The 15,895-nt window shown below is 52.7% G+C and overlaps 1 protein-coding gene across 1 annotated transcript; it reads right to left on the reverse strand.

Moving 5' to 3' along the window:
* Positions 1 to 857: 857 nt before the first annotated feature.
* On the reverse strand, positions 858 to 9,925 carry Dact2 (dishevelled binding antagonist of beta catenin 2). The gene is made up of 4 exons (XM_050136014.1): positions 9,661 to 9,925; positions 4,660 to 4,792; positions 3,471 to 3,749; positions 858 to 2,895 (listed from the first exon to the last, which is right to left on the reverse strand). Exons 1-4 carry the CDS (start codon positions 9,874 to 9,876, stop codon positions 1,220 to 1,222), a joined length of 2,304 nt encoding a protein of 767 aa, XP_049991971.1. The 5' UTR covers positions 9,877 to 9,925; the 3' UTR covers positions 858 to 1,219.
* Positions 9,926 to 15,895: the final 5,970 nt, after the last annotated feature.

A 15,895-nucleotide genomic window follows, 5' to 3' on the forward strand; every position in this document is an offset into this window, starting at 1 on the left:
GCACCCTCTCAAGGCCGTGAGCCAAAACACACCTTCCTTCCTTAAGATTGCCAGGCATTTTGTTACAGCGATAGAAAAACTACCTTTTACAATAAAACACCGGGTCATGACTGGCTTTTAATGTTCCTTTAAACTTCGTGAAATCAGAAGGGAGACAGAAGCCTTGGCCTGAGCAATCCCAGGAGGTGCAGGCGGGAAGTCAAGGCGGATACTGGAATGTTTGCTTTTCAGAGATTGTTCTCGTGGCCCGTTTGGAATATTTGCAGGTTGGAGTGGGTGGCACCAAAAGCCCTTTGCTTTCTTTCACTTAGAAACCCCCAAAGCATTCATTCCCATTCTCCCCCTCCCCCTTCCGAGGGAGGCGGATGTCTGTTCTAAACTTTAATCAATGAAGTCTCTTCACCTTTTGCCCTGTACACAGCTCTTGCGACAGAAAATATTAGCTCAAGTGTGACACTTTATTGCCCCAGCATTTTCAGACCTTCTTTCTGTCTCCTTGTTTTCAAGGCTTCTGTGAAGTGTGCAGGGGAAGGGCAGGCACCCGTGAGATGCACCCCCAAATCCCCTCCAGGGCAACGTGTTGGGCCCAGAAGGCTGCCTCGTGAGTACGGACGGCTCTGAACAGCTGAGGTGAAAACTTATCATCCTCATCCTTCGAAAGTAGACTTTTTTTTTTTTAACAAAAGACAAAAAAAGTGAAAAAATTATTTTCCAAATTTTTTTTCCTACTCAATTCACCTGTGTTGAATCCAGAATTTAGGCTTTACTCTCAAAAAGTCTTTCCTCCCTCGGGTCCGTGCACATCCCATGTTAGGAAGGCAGACAGACAGGACAGCGGCTGCAGAAGGGGAATGTAGTTCTTTTTTTTTTGGTACGGCATCAGCATCGTGCAGGCATTTATCATGAGTGTAGTGTGGAGCTGAATTCAAATCTGGTCCCCTGAAGAGGATGTGACGCACCTAAGCCGTCTCTGGGCAGGAATGCCTTCTCAGAGACCTCTCCCCACACACCAGCCAGAGCATGATGGGGGGCAGAGCTGCAGCTGGGATCATGCAATCAAAACGGCTGGATGGAAACTCACCCGAGAGAACTCACAACCACAGTGAGGGCGACCGAGAAACCTAAGCAAGCCGAAGGTGTGGTACCCTCAGTCTGCTCATCAAACGGTGTGGAAGGAGGGCCTTGAGCGTCCTGGGGTCTTAGGCTTAAAACACTGGCATCACACCATGGTCATGACCTTCAAGGCTGCTGGCTGGAACCTGCGGATCTTCTTCTTCAGGGCCTTGGAGGCCTTGATGCGGCACAGTTTGGGCACAGGGGGAAGCGGTGGCCTGGAGCTTCCTGGGACTCGTGGGGACTGCTGGGGCGGCACCCGAGGCCACGCCCGCTCCCTCTGTCCAACCTGTGCATTGCCTCTTCCCAGGCCACTGCGGCTACTCTGGACACAGCTTTCCGAATCGTTGCTACTAGACTCGTCCCCGAAGCGGTTGGCAGTGTGGTCACTGGCCTCCTCATCCTCGCTGGTTTCGGCAATGGTGGAGTGGAACAGCGAGGCACACTCTGCCGAGTGCTCGGAGGGGTCGGACTCGCTCCTCACACAGGCATCCTGACGGGCAAGGGCCGGCCTGCTCTGGACCTGGGGACCACCTCCTCTCCTGGCTGGAGACTTAAGGGGCCCCAAGCTGGGCCCAGGATGGCTGACCGAGCAGGCTTTGGCTGAGATCTCCGTCGTAGACTGCCACTTGCGCTGCTTCCTCCTGGCTGCCGAGGTGAGGGGGGATGCCTCCATTGGGAACAGAACTTGGGATGCTGGGTAACTTTCCTGCTGGGCCACAACTAGGGGGACAAAGAAGGGAACAGGGTATAGTGTTGACTCAGAGCAGGAGCGTCCAGGAGGCTCTCTGGCCAGTGTGGGGCCCCTGCTGAGCCCTCCCTGCTGGGGCCTGCATGAGGGGCCCCATTCTGGAGTCAAGGCAGCGGCATGGGTGCCCTGCTGTCTCTCGGGTTGTGGTGGAAGCTGCTTCCCCAGCCTGGGCACTTTATCACTGATTCTTCTTCTGACCTTCACCGCATTGCTTTGGGGAGATCCCATCCTCAGCCTCATTGGGGAGGTTTCACCAGTGGTGTAAGAAGAGTAAGCAAAGGGCCCTGGGTCCAGAGGGGGGCTCTCAGGGCCCAGTACCCTGGACGGTGACAGGGCTTGTCCTTGGCCATAGTCAATGCAGGGCTGCTGGGCCTGGGAGCAGAGAGAGAAACCTACAGAATTGTCTCTGTGGACACGGGGATTCCAACAGGTGCTTTCCTCCTGCAGGGGGCTGCTGAGGGGCTCAGTATCCACAAGGGACACAGGCCCCTGTTGCTTGAGGCTGTCCTTGGCAGCATCCCTACTTGGTTTCACTCCTCCCCTGTCCATTCCGTAGGCCAGCTTCTCGAGCTGACCTCCACTGTCTGACCTCGGGCCACACGGCTTCCGTGGGAAAGGAGCCGTGTCCCCTCCCTGCTCCTGCAGCTCATCCCTCAGAGGGAGATCTTGGCCCCGCAGACGCAACAGCCTGTGGATGTAGGCTTCGGCGGAGCCCAGCTCACGGATCGGCCCAGCCTGAGTCCTGTTCTGATCAACAGGGACCAGAGGAGGCTCCGGAGGAGGCGAGTGAATGTCAAGATGTGGCGCTTCCTTAGGCAGAGCAAAGAGCGGGCTCTGGAGAGCCACTGCATGGAGGGGGCTGGGATACGGGTATACCTCCTGGCCACCCCTGGCCACCAGATCACGCTGGTACTTGGGGTCCAGTGTGTGGGCTGGGACCTCTATCCCCTGGCAGAGGAGGGATGGGGGTGCAGCATCAGCACCAGCTCTCTGAAGCCCCAGGTCGTCTGGGAGGACTCTCTCAAGATCACCTGGGAACGAGACCATGAAAAGCACATCAACACAGACAGATGCCAAGTCCCTGTTTCCCGTAGGCGCATATGGAGGCTCAGGCCTTATGGGCTCCGACAGTGTGTACCGGTCCCTGAGCTTCAGTGAGGAGAAGAAAGCATCATCTCGGTGCCTCCCCTTAACCACAGCTGGGAGGCTACCCAGGAGAAACGTGTCCAGCCATACACGGGACAGTCACGGCCGGAACTGCTCCAGCATCCACAGCCTGGGAGTGAAACTGGAGACTTGGCACAGAGACCAAGGCTGGCACAGAGCCCAGGGGTGTGTGTGTGTCCAAGTGACATCTTTTTCTCTTGGGCAAACATGGAAGGTGCTTGTGCCTCGATTCTTACTCTAAATGTGGCATGTCACATGATCTGAATGCTTCTTTGGAGTTTCTCGATGTTCATTTAAAAGAAGAAACACACACACACACACACACACACTTGCTCCATCCATGTGGGGTCAGCCTCTTCCCTACTGAGCCCAGGTACCATCATCTGCTATCCTTCTCACCCAAATGACACTCCCGCTCTTTCCGGCCCCTCTCTCTCACCTGTAGACACCGGTCTAGGCCGGAACATGCCCCTCGGCCGGCCTGTGTCCTCTGCACCATGCGGGAACCTGCTATCTTCTCCACCGGGCTGTGGGCTCCATGCAGGGACAGTGGTCTCATCCGCAGAGCGGGGTCGCCAGTCCCCCATGCCAGACCTGGACTTAGAGGGATGAAACACAGGCAGCCAGCTGCCCAGTGAGGGGGACAGGCGGTCACTGCAAACAGAGGCACATGAGGTGGACAGGGAGCAGGACCCAGCGTCACTCAGCTCGTAGAAGCCTAGACAGAGCAGACACAGTGGTCAGTGCGCCCCTGGCCAGTGGGCTCTACCCTAAGACTTAGACCCCTTTTCTCTTGCTTTTACTGGCACAGAGAGTGCTGAGGGGCTGCTAGGAATGCCTGTGGAGACAGGTCCACAATGAGAATGTTCTAGAATCTTGCTGGTAACCTTGTGAGTGGCTATGGGAACAACTGACCCTACCTCACCTCACCCCTATAGCTATGCTCAGAAGGAGAGCTTCCTTTGCTACAGACATCTCCTTTCTTTAACACACAACTGCATGGGGGGGCATTTCCTTCCCGGGAGTCCCCAGTCCCAGGGACTGCTCGGGTAGCACATCCCAGGTTAGACTGCAAAAGCTAAGTACCAAGAGTGCCACGGGGACTCCACACACCCCAGGCTTGCCGTCACAGATACCTGTGACCACTGTAACCCAGACACAGGGGTCCCTGTTGCCAAGTTTCACCTGCAGCATATTGAGAAAGCAAAGGTGACCACAGTCACAAAAGCCAGCAAAGACTGCCAACAATGACCTTCTCTGAGGAGGTCTGGGATGGCGCACAGGAGGGAGGGGCCGGTCAAACTGATGTAAATGACTTAGGTGATCCACAGCATGGTTTAGGAGCTCCTGGGGTATTTAATACAGCTGGTAGTTTACATATGTGTAAGCTGCTGTAGAAACTCTACTGTACGCAAACTCTTAAGCTATATATTATATTTAAACTTCATATGTTTATTATATTTGTATTTTTTTCAGTGTGTTTATAGCTTTTTATGTCTTTAGTCACATCCACTTCCCAGGCTGCTCAGGGGACCTCCCAAGTGTCAGATCAGAGGAGGACACAGGCTGCAGCGGGCACTGTCCACAGCATTAAGTCTGTGAGGGGTGGCAGCCACCATCAGCCATACCTGAGCTGGGCCTGCTGTCACTGTCCAGGGCCTCACAGGACGACCTGCTCACATCCAGCTGCAGCTCACTTATCTGCTGGTCCAGCTGGTCCAGGTGAGTCTTCAGGCCTGCATCCTGCCGCCTCAACCGTGACTGGGAGGTGAAGAAGGAGAGAGAATAAAACTGACGTGAATGCAGAGATCTAAACCAGGTCCAAGGTGGAAACAGGGCCACTGTGGAAGGCTCCCAGACTCCAGCTCCGAACTCATGTTAACTAGTGGGAAGCAACTCCCTGGGTCTGCTGGAATATACAGCGAAGGACTTGTCTCCCCTTGGCATGTGCGTGTGTACACGCACACATGTACAAACACATGCACACAGTCTAGCAGGACTGAAGATAGTTCTTCACACAGCACCTCCATGGCCTATGGTACCTGGGAGTGGGCATTTTGATAGGAGACCCCAGCTTCACTTGGAAAGCTTGGCGAGCCATATGTGCAAGACTGTCCCCAGAGGATGGACTTCTTTATACCATGGTCCTCAGGTCTATAGCCGTGCGCGTGCACACACAGGTACACACACACACACATGCACACACACGCGTGCGCACACACAGACACACACATAAACATGCGCACACGCACAGACACAGACACACACATACACACTGTGAAGCCCACACAAAGTGGGTTGAGTTCTGCTTGCTCATACATAAACTAATCAATACCGAGTGTTTGGTAAGAACTGATTTCTTTCAACCGTGCAGTTTCCTGATGTCTGGGCTGGCGGCATACATATTTTCCCTCTAATTAACAAGCAGGTTTAAGGCAAACAAAGAGGGACACGGCTCATCTGTGGAAGAGCGTGACCATGACTTTCCTAGTGGGGAGCTACATCAGAAATCTCAGCAGCGTGGGAAATCACCGGCAGCAGATGCCGGCAGTAATGACTTCCTGTTCAGCAGAACAAGTGCTTTCGCAAAGGGTCAGCGTGAGCTGAGTGGGATTCAATCTCAGCAGGCTCAGCCTTCCCCTGCAGGAGCTGACGGGGTGGGGGTGGGAGCCACCTCCGGGTGCTCTCGCCCCCACAGGAAAGAAGATTTTCTGAAGAGACAATGGGCACTAAGAAATTGGAATTTCCCTAGAATCTCATCTTAAGCAGGGACCAGCTGGAGCCAGAGCTTGTCTCGCGAGAAGAAATTCCCCCAGTTCTGACAATTCACCTACCACCTTCCCGGCGGCATCTGAGACAAGGACAGGGGAGTCACACTCTGATCAGGACTGCTCATCTCTTACCTCTTTTTAAATCTAAAGGAGTGCCCCAAAGATGAACTTGGGGTGTCATTGGGCCTTTTCGTTTGTCTCTCTTCTTCATGCGGACATACAGAATAAATGTCCCATCTCAGCGTCTCATTACGACTTGTGGGTGGCACAGCTGGCTTTTTAGGACTGCTAGGTCCCAGGCTCTGATCCTAACTCTACTAACCCAGGGTCTGAGGGTGTCTGGGGGCAACAGTATCTCCTATAGCAGCTCATGTCACAAGTGAATGAAACTTCCCTGAACCTGCTCCCATCACAAACTCCCAGACAAGCAGGAAGGAGACACAGGCATGCTCTTTCTAACCCCCAGAAACCAACACCAGGCCCATCAAAGGGCTGGCACGGATTTTTCCTGTAAAAGATTTTTCTTTGTCCTACCCTGACGCATACGGCCCACAGACACCAAGCACTTCTGCCAGGTCCAGTCCAGTGAGTGACAGCCTCTGTTTCTCTCAACTTCCCTTCTTCAGAGGTCTGGCTGGTGGCCCTCTTCTGAAGGTTGGGACCAGCTGCTCTGCAGATAACATCTGTCCAGACAGCCTAGGCAGCTAGTTTCTGGTTAATGGTTAAGGTCTCAAGACCCCAGAGTTTTTAGGGGCCTTGGGCTCTGCTGTGAGCTCACCATAGGGATTGATAGCCCCTAATTAATGCCTCCTCTACCCCTACTTCAAGTTTTCATCACTGTTCCTTAGGCTGAACTTCAGGGTCAAAGCCACTGTGAGCAGGAGGGAGCACGGCTGGCTACAGAGCCAGACTGTGGCACTCTGCCCAGGACCAAGCCTGCCTACGGTCTACAAGCCTCATGCTGATGCCAGGGATGTTCTGGGCCACTTGGGTCAGAATCCCCCAAAGCAGGGTCAGGGGTCAGAGGCCTCGTGCAAGGGAGAACTAACCACACCCAGCACACCTGCAAATCCTGGGCTCTTGCTATGTAAGGCTAAGGGGTAGGACCTTGTACCTTCAGCAGCTAAGTCTGGCGGTCACCAAATGCCCGAGTCCTGCCATTCCATGGTTCCCCTGAAAGGCAGATTCCTTTAAAAGCCCCACACCATTGCACAGAACTGGATCTGAATGAGTTCCACCTTCCCCCATGGACGGTTCTGCCCTGCAACCTCAGCATTAAAAAAAAATCTTTGTAATATATTTGGAGGATAAAAAGTTCAGGATGTTGAGATGGTATCTAAGACACTTCCTTCCTCTCTCGGAATGCTAATAGTGAGCACAGAAAACGCGTGATGCATGAATTACCCCCGACCGCCTCCTGCAAACTTCACAGCGCATCCATCAATAGTGAAGGGCCGGAGCGCTGGCTCACGGGGGAGACTGACAGTGACCCTGGAGAAGTCTGTCAGGTCCTCCTTGTTCTTGGCCTCATCTGCTTCTCATCTGACCTCCATCTGCCCCCTGTGTGTTCATCAAGCAAGCTGCTCGGGCCAAGGAAAACACCACTGACGGTTACGGAATCGGTGTGGCTTGCTCCTGTGGTGTCACCGCCTGAGCTGCCGCATGTTGTCACTTTTAGAACAAGTCGCGACCCGTCACCCCTGCAGGATGGTCTTCATACGGGTCGGGCTGTCGGGCTGTCCCAGGACACCTCTTCTGGATGTAGCCGAGGCATGATAGAATGTTACAGCTTCTTGGCATAGTGCCAAGCCAAGAGGGCGCTATTCTCCCTAAGCCCACTTACTCCAGTAAAAAACGCTAGCCATTTCCTGAGACAAGCCCCTGTGAAGACACTCATGGGGCAGCCTAAAGGGCCACCTGAAGCAGACTGTGGGGTCAGAGGGCTTGGGATTTCATCAGCAAAGAAGTCTGGAATAAGGAGGATTAAGTGCTGAAATCACCTCTGGTTTTGTTTGTTTGTTTTTGGCCCCAGTTCATCACGAGTCACTGATTTATCTAAGGAAAAAAACTCTCCTAAGCAGCTGCTGCAGAGTTCCCTTTGTGACTTTTGACACTGCAATTAGCAGGGCGTAGCCCATCTCTTGAATCCCTAGAAATGGCTAAACCCATCCCTACTTGAGAATCCCCGCAGAATAACTGTAGGGGTGGGGGTGGGGGGCTCCTGGACGCTTCAGGTTTTCACACCTGAACACTGACTGAGGGCCAGGTGAGCCAGCGGGAGGGCAGTGAGCTATCTAGATCCTGCTGGGTTTAACTGACAGCCCTTACATTATTTTCTTTATCTAACAAGTACCCTTGCTCTCCCCCTCAAGAAAAATGTCGAAGTGCTAAGTGCTAAGTGCTGGTTAAAGCACTTCACACAAATTCAACTATTTTTCTCTTTTCCTGTGAACTAAGTTTCGTGACAAAGCCTGTGTGTTCCTTCTGGTCTCACGGAGAGGGGTAGTGATGGTAGTGGTGAGGGGAGTGTGTGTGTGTGTGTGTGTGTGTGTGTGTGTGTGTGAACAAAGCTTGTTTGCTGTCTCCAAAGGCTTCTGGTAATTGTAGTGTGAGGGATCATGGATTGGGTCTACGGCTGAAGCGGAGTTAATCATCAACCTTAAGGGAACGGGTCATGCGTGTAACCGGCAGTGTGCCTGCCTGGTTGAGGTCACGTGAAGCGTAGTGCATAGCCTTTTGAACGACAGGCACCTGTTGTAATGCCTTGATCCTTTCCTGGGTCCAGCAATTTGCAGAGTCCAGTCCACACCAGCCATGTTCATCTCTGGGCAGGTGAGCGTCTCACAGTCTGGAGGAGGCTGCCAGCTGGGTTCCACCTTCAGCCAGCTCTCCACCTTCTCTGACACCCAGGGAAGATTCCAGGTGTCCTGGTGAGTGACTCAGACGCTGGACTTCCTGATTCTTTAGTCACAAATCCAACAGGGTTCTGAGCTGACTGAACACAACAGTTTCCCTGGACTTTTACCAACTATCAACAGGACAGATCCAAATTTCTCCGTCCAAGAAATCCCATTTAAGAGTTATGGATGAGGCTCCACTACACCTGAGATCATCATTTTGTTATTTTATAAATACTGCAGTGTCGGGCACACCTTTAATCCCAGCACTTGGGAGGCAGAGGCAGGTGGATCTCTGTGAGTTCGAGGCCAGCCTGGTCTACAAAGCGAGTTCCAGGACAGCCAGAGCTACACAGAGAAACCCTGTCTCGAAAAACAAACAAACAAACAAACAACAACAACAACACAACACTGCAGTACTGCAAAGCATCTCGAGCTGTTTCTAGAAGCAGGTTGTAGCTCTACCCCCGGAAGGCCTCCAGTGGTCCACAGAGGAGCACTCAATGGGCGGGGGTAGCTGAGAAAGCACCACCGATCTCCCCCTCCCACGTTCCTCAGACTGGAGCACACTCGGTTTTGTTTTGTTGTTAAAAGCGGAAGGTGACACGCAATCTTGGAGACTGGCATCAGCCCGCAAGCCTCCCTAGTGACACAAGTGAACCCAGTAGGGTGCCCTGCAGGACACGGTCCCGCTGTGCAGCCGGGGCACCTGCTAGGGGATTGAGGCCAGGGTCCCCTGCGTCTAGCCCGACTTGCGCGCCTCCGCACCAATGCTGTGTCAGCCGCAGAGGCGCTGCGCATTCAACACCAGGTTCCGCGCGCGGCTCCCCAGCACGCACCCCGTAGCGCGCTCCCCACGCAGCCGCGCATCGGGCCTCTCCACTCGCTCAGTCCACGCAGCTGCACCCCGGTCGCTCCCCAACACGCCCCCATGGCCACTCGTGTCCCGTTCTCTCCTTACCAGCTGCTCCCGCAGCGCCGCCAGCGCCGCCTCCAGCCGCAGCTCCTGGCTGCGGGGCCCGGGCGCAGGGTGCAGGCCCAGGGCGCCCCGCACGCGCGCCTGCTGCGTGGCGCGCAGTCCCTGAAGCTCCTGCAATCCGGCCAGTGCCGCCCGCAGCCGCGCGCCCACCCTGCGGCGGTCCCAGCCCGCGGGTCCCGGGCCGCTCGGAGCCCACATCTCCCGGTCGGCCGTTCAACCACCGCGCTGCGCGTCCCCGCCGCGTCTCCCCGCCCCCGGCCGCAGGTCGCCTAGGTGGGGTGGGACCTATCGCTGGCCGCGGAGGGCGGCGTTTGAGACGCCCGAGGTCACAGCGGCCGCCCCCTGCCCGCCCCGTCGGCCCGCCGCGCCCTAGCCCAGCCCAACCCCTGTGCCCCTGAGACCTGTGTGCTCCTCTGGGAAGGCCAGAGCCCCTCCGCAAAGGAACAGAGGAGAGCTTAGGCACGGCCGGAGAAAGGTGTTGTTTAGGTTTTTAAATTAAAAAAAAAAAAAGACAAAAAAATTACATTGCACAAACCACATTCCTGTTTCGTATGGAAAACCCACTACCAGGTTTCCCAGTGCACACCTGTATGTACCTGGAAACCTCTGGTTGCTTCTCAGTTTATCTAGTCCTCCCTCACTCACATGCCACGCACCTTTAAGGACGCTTCTAGCAAGTTCCTGAGTTGTGCAGCTCTTACCATGGTGGTCACTTCAGGAACACTGGATTCCAAAAGGAAGCCGCACACACATGATCAGTCGCCCCCACCTACTCTGCACACATGCTCAGACACCTCCCCCCCCCTACAGCCACGCCTGCCTCCAGTGGACACTGTCTTGAGTGGAATCCTGCTATTCGGGTCTTTACTGTTTTTAGACTTCGGGATGAGCCCATTTTGCACCCCCAGAACCTTCTTTTTCTGGCAGAATCATTCTCTGCTGGGTGGTGAGAGCCCTCATGTTTCTCCAGCGTTTCTTAGGAAGAAATTGCACCTCATTTCTGCACGCAGGCCGGGTGGAAACCCTTTCCTCTCACTTGAGCGTCCACCTGAGGCAGGAACCGGTGAATCACAGGTGGCTACTGTGCTCAAGGTTTTGAAGACATGCCAGGCTGCTTTCTTGAGTGTTCACCTTTGCCTCTGAAGCAGGGGTGGGAAGGTGCCAGCCGCACCCGCGGCTCGAAGTTGTATCACCCAGAGTGCCCAGGGCTGTGGAGTGCAGCTGGCAGCTAGCAGTTTCTGTGGCGGGAAGAGGCTAGGCATCTTTTCCCTGAAGAAATGGCCACCCAGGCACTCTGCATGCTCTGAATTGGTGACATCTTTAGTAACTAAGATCAGAGACTCTTTCCTTACGAAACACCATCTGCAAAATCCTTAGATACATGATTCCCAGTCTCCCCGCCCCCTTCCAGTCTGCAGGCTTCTGTTTTGCTTTCCTGTTTTTGTTTTGTTCAGTTCTGAGACAGGGTCTCCCTCCACTGCCCTTTCTAACTTACCATGCAGACCAGGCAGCCCCTTGAGCATACCTGGATCTCAGACTCTTGGCGCCAGACTCAGTTAACATTTTCACTCTTTATTTTTATTTCACTGCATCTATTTTTTTCTCTTGTCACTGTGCTTTCTGTGTTATGACTGAGAAGTCGCTGCCTGATTCTCCTAAAGGTTCCCCTAATAAGCTTCTGTAGTTTTAGCTCCTACCCTGACGTTCTACATCCACTCTGCCTGAGCTCTGCTTGGTCTTTCTACCCGGGTCCCTCTCTCCCTTTTGAAGATGTGTATCCCACTGGCCCACAACCATGTGCTGGCAACAATTTCTCCCCACGGAGCTGTGTGGGACCCTGTGGAGAACCAACTGACGCACAGATCGAATCTTTGTTTCCTATCATATTAGACCTTGTTCCGGGCCACAGCTGTGTCAGTGACTTCCTTTCCAGGGGTTCCGAAGTCTGGATGCTTGAGTGTTCCCTGCTCTGTGCCCTCCACATTTCTACAGGAATTTAGGGGTCACGTTGCCAATTTCTGCAGAGGAGACAGCATGGGTTTTGTTGGGGAATGTCCAGAATCTGTCAATCAGTGGGAAATACGACCCGAGGTTGAGTATCCTCGGTGCAGAAATATGGGCCTCGTGGCCCACAATCAGTTCTGCGATCACTTTATTCAGCCACGCCTCACAGTTACCAGGGAGTCTTGTGCCCGTATTAAATTTCTTTTTGAGTATTTGCTTCATTCTTACACCACTGTAAATTATTTTCCAACTTCATTGTTTAGGTGTTTAGGGCTGGCGCGCGGAATTTACCTGCTTATTCTTGTATGCTAAGGCTTGTGATGATGCTTCGCCCCCGCAGCGTACCCGTTACAAAGCAAGAAAAGCTTTTCCTTCCAATCAGATGGGCAGACATAGTGAGGAGTAAGGATGCCCACGGTCGGTGAATAGGAAGAAACCTAGAAGGTATAATGGAGGCCAGGGACCCTGGAAGTCACTTTGACGGTGTAGCCAAACGACCTGAAAAGGAGCCTCTCCAGAGCTTTGATCTGAAGAAGTGGCCGGGGACGTGCACAGAAGAACCATGGTGATTGGGTTCATTGCACACTCAACTTGGCAGCATAAGTGTGTGTGAGTGCGTGTGCAGTGTACAGCAAATGGGATCCTCACACTGACACTAGCTCTGCAAGGTGCTTCTCACTGCGAAGCTCTGTTTATAGGACAAGGCTTAATTAAATGTTACTAAATATTAACTACAATACTTGAATAGGCCTACCGTGAAATAGGCTGTGTCTGCCTATGCGGTCCCCAGGATCTCTTTGGACCCACTCTGCGGGCCTCCTTGCTTCCAGTCGCCCCCTCGTGGTCGGTTGCCAACACTGCAGCCAGTAGTCCTTCCATTTTAAGGCTGACCTTGGTCTCTCCATTCCGGGTGGCTTTCACCCCACCCCCCCAAGGAGGGAGGGAGGGAAGAAGGGAGGGAACGCCCTGCGTGACTTTCTTCCATCCCACCCTCCTTTCTAATATATCAGTATCCCTCCATTGGGCTCAACTCCTTGCCTGCTGCCCCCTTACATCTGCTCCGTTCTCTTCCTGAAGGAATGTATGGACAATCGGTCTCACCTCCCCCGCCTTTGCTTCTTGAAACACAGTCCAGAGCATGGTACAGCTTGCTTTTTGGTTCCATTATAGCTCCCTGCTTGTCCCACACACTGGCTCAGGAGACTGGGGCTGGAGAGCTGCGTTTCCTTTGATGAGATATTTTAGATGCTTAGACTCTGCGGCTGACTCTCAGTGATGTTTACTAAATAGACGCATGGTGACTTTTTTTTGTGTGTGTGGCTTGAACAGACTTTAAAAATGTATCTTGGCCTTCTTAAATAACTTCTTGCATTGCATAACGTGTTGTATAAGTGTTTTTATTACCAAAATAATATGGAAGACCTACAGTAGTCTGATGTGCTCTCTCTGGTCTCCATGAGCTGTGGCTTTTCTTCTGTGTGCTTCCCGAAGTCTCTGACAGGATCTCCTATCCACCCATCAGCTTATCCTTTGTGTGTCTTTTCTGTATTCCTAATGTACGTCTGTACGGCTCCATGCCCATAGTGTGTGTCCCATGCGGTTTTAGTGCTGACTAACTTTCCCTTGAAGTAAGTATTCCAGCGTCCGGACGCGCTTCCCTCATTCAGCTGACAGATTGCCGGTTGTCTCCTCTCTTCTTCCCACAGCAACACTGTAAAGCTCACCCTTGTACACATGGTGTAACTCAACCATATTAAATCAGTGATTGCGGTATTGCTGAAGGCAAGGGGAGTTATGCAAGGAGAGTGACATCTGCTGAAATGTCACATCCATCAGCACAAGTCTCCTTATCCGGTGAAATGATCTCGTGACGCGTCACCTCTGAGGGGAGCCACCCCACCCCCAGCCTGGGGAGTTGTACGGCCCACAGCAGTAGGGGCACCCCCTGTGGGACAAGGAATGACTTTATCAGAGACAGCTCATGCCACTACACACAGGCCATCTCAGCTACCTGATTAGAAGGGCAGCAAGTGCTCCATCTTCAAGATGGACTCCTGTCCAAGGTGGAGAACCTATGCAGCCATGCTGAAGAAGAGGTCAGCACCCATGCCCGTCAGAAGGGTCTGGAGCCCACAGCACCATCTGCCCACGAAAGCCCATGGACGCGAGGGAGAGGCCAGGTGGACACACTAATTGGTTACCAGGTTCTGCAGCCATGGGTACACCATACCCTGTTACTTGTGACCAGCTCTCCAATGGTCCTTTGTGGTTCCCAGGGGCTACAAGAAGTTGTACATCTTGGTGTTCTAGCACAAACTGCTACTGAGTGACTTGCTACCAGCTGCCATCCTCCTGTCCCTGGAGGGCAGTGTCGAGACTGGACCTCTTTGAGAGTGAACCACAGAGAAGCTGTCCCCATGTAAGGGGTCACTGAGGTGTGAATACCGTTCTCACCTGAGGTTCCTGAGGACAAGTAAGACACTTGGTATCGTGGCTGAGATTCCCAGCGAGCTTTCCTGCGGCTGCTGTGACCCTCATAAATGCTGCCACACCTCAGACTCCGGGGTTTCGACTTGATTTACAAAGTCACGTTACGCTTCTACAACATTAAGGACCCTGGAAGAGCCAGATCAGCGTCCGCTTCTAATTTATTACAGACGCAAAGCCTTATCGTGCGCTTCTGCCACATTATAGCCCCGTCAAAGAGCGAGATCATTATTACAGACACGCAGACAGAACTGGGTTGTGTTTCTTTCTGTGTGTATTCAGCATCCAGTAGTACGATTCGGTGGCGTTTCAGTCCTGACTCCTCTCTTGATGACAATGCTAAGGAGACAAACTTGATTACCAGAACCCTGGGAAGGTGCTGGCCTTGCTGGGCTCAGGGCTGGGACCACCCTTCCATGGGAGCAGGGTAGCACCAACAATGGGGAAATGCACCATGTAAGCACGCTTGTGATGTGTCTCGTGTATAGGTACATGTATACACATGTGTGTGCACATGTGGTATCACAGAGGACTAGTGTGTGTGTGCCAGTACATGCATGTTTGTACATATAATGCATAAGGTGTGTATGCATGTCATACTAATCTATGGTTGGAAGTGACTGTATGCATGTGATGGTATTTATGTATTCGTGTGGTATGTACATGTGTATGTGTATGCACGTATGATATGAAGCATGTGTGATATACATGTGTGCTTGTGAATGTGTGTGCTGTGCACATAATGTCTGTGTGCAAATACATGCAATGTGTGTTCCTGTGGTATGTGGTGTATGCATCTGTATGCATGTGCTGTGTATGCAAACATATTCATGTGCAGGAATTTTTCTGTACTGAGAAGCAGAATATGGTATCCGACAGCTAAGTAATAATTAATCATTTTTTACATCAATGTTTTAGGACACCATTATAAATATGTGCTTTTATATAAGAATATAATTGAATTACAGACAAAACTGCCTTTCACCCCTATGGGTGTGTATGTGTGTGTTACTATCTCTAAACGTGGTTTTTCATAAAAGGTCACCCTACTGCCATGATCATCTGTACGGTGTGGCTAGCACCAGACCCAAAGCACTTCCTGTCACAGGTCATGGTAAACACGGGCCATCGGGATTCACTGTGAAGAGCAGGTGGCGTGTGAGGCTTCAGTTGAACAGGTTGTGTGCTGTTCCCCTGTGTAGCTCCTGTGAAGTGGGCACTCACCCTTGTTTCTCCCTTCAGTCTGAGTGGCCCCGAGGAAGGTCACAGTTAGGTTCCTGCCACAGAGGCTGGGGTCAGGGTCATGAGGCAGCCGTGTCCTCCCTGCCCTGGATGAGCTGCCACAGAGACATCTCTTACCCCACAGGAGTGAGTGCATCTCCCCTGGTTACTATAGCAACAGGTGATGAGAGCTATATGGGAGCACAGCTGGAGAAGCTGGTCCCCGGAACTGCCAGTCACACACAGCGTGAGTATGCTGTATCCTTCCAGAGGTGCTAATGTTGCTAAAGTGCGTACAATTTTTAGTGAAACTTTAATTCTTTTTATCTTAGAAATGCTTCCCCCCATTTCCCATGCCAGCACGCATATCGGCACAGTCAGCATCACCCCCACCCTGTGTCTGTAATAGTGTCTTGAGCCGGTTACCTATTGCCTGGCGTTATATTGACGGCTGTCCCTCTCTGCTGAGCCACGGTTAGGGCACAGCGGTGTTAGCCTGTCCTCT

This window comes from Alexandromys fortis, unplaced genomic scaffold (assembly GCF_014885135.2).
Source record: "Alexandromys fortis isolate MF-2015 unplaced genomic scaffold, M_Fortis_MF-2015_v1.1 scaffold_23, whole genome shotgun sequence".
Taxonomy (NCBI): domain Eukaryota; kingdom Metazoa; phylum Chordata; class Mammalia; order Rodentia; family Cricetidae; genus Alexandromys; species Alexandromys fortis.

Excerpts from the sequence above, each read along its gene's own strand:
- Dact2 (XM_050136014.1), bottom strand. The coding sequence starts at position 9,876 with ATGTGGGCTCCGAGCGGCCCGGGACCCGCGGGCTGGGACCGCCGCAGG. Across the intron at positions 4,793-9,660 it reads CGGCGCTGCGGGAGCAGCTG|TCACGGTTGAGGCGGCAGGA; the intron begins GTAAGGAGAGAA and ends TTCACCTCCCAG. Across the intron at positions 3,750-4,659 it reads TGACAGCAGGCCCAGCTCAG|GCTTCTACGAGCTGAGTGAC; the intron begins GTATGGCTGATG and ends TGCTCTGTCTAG.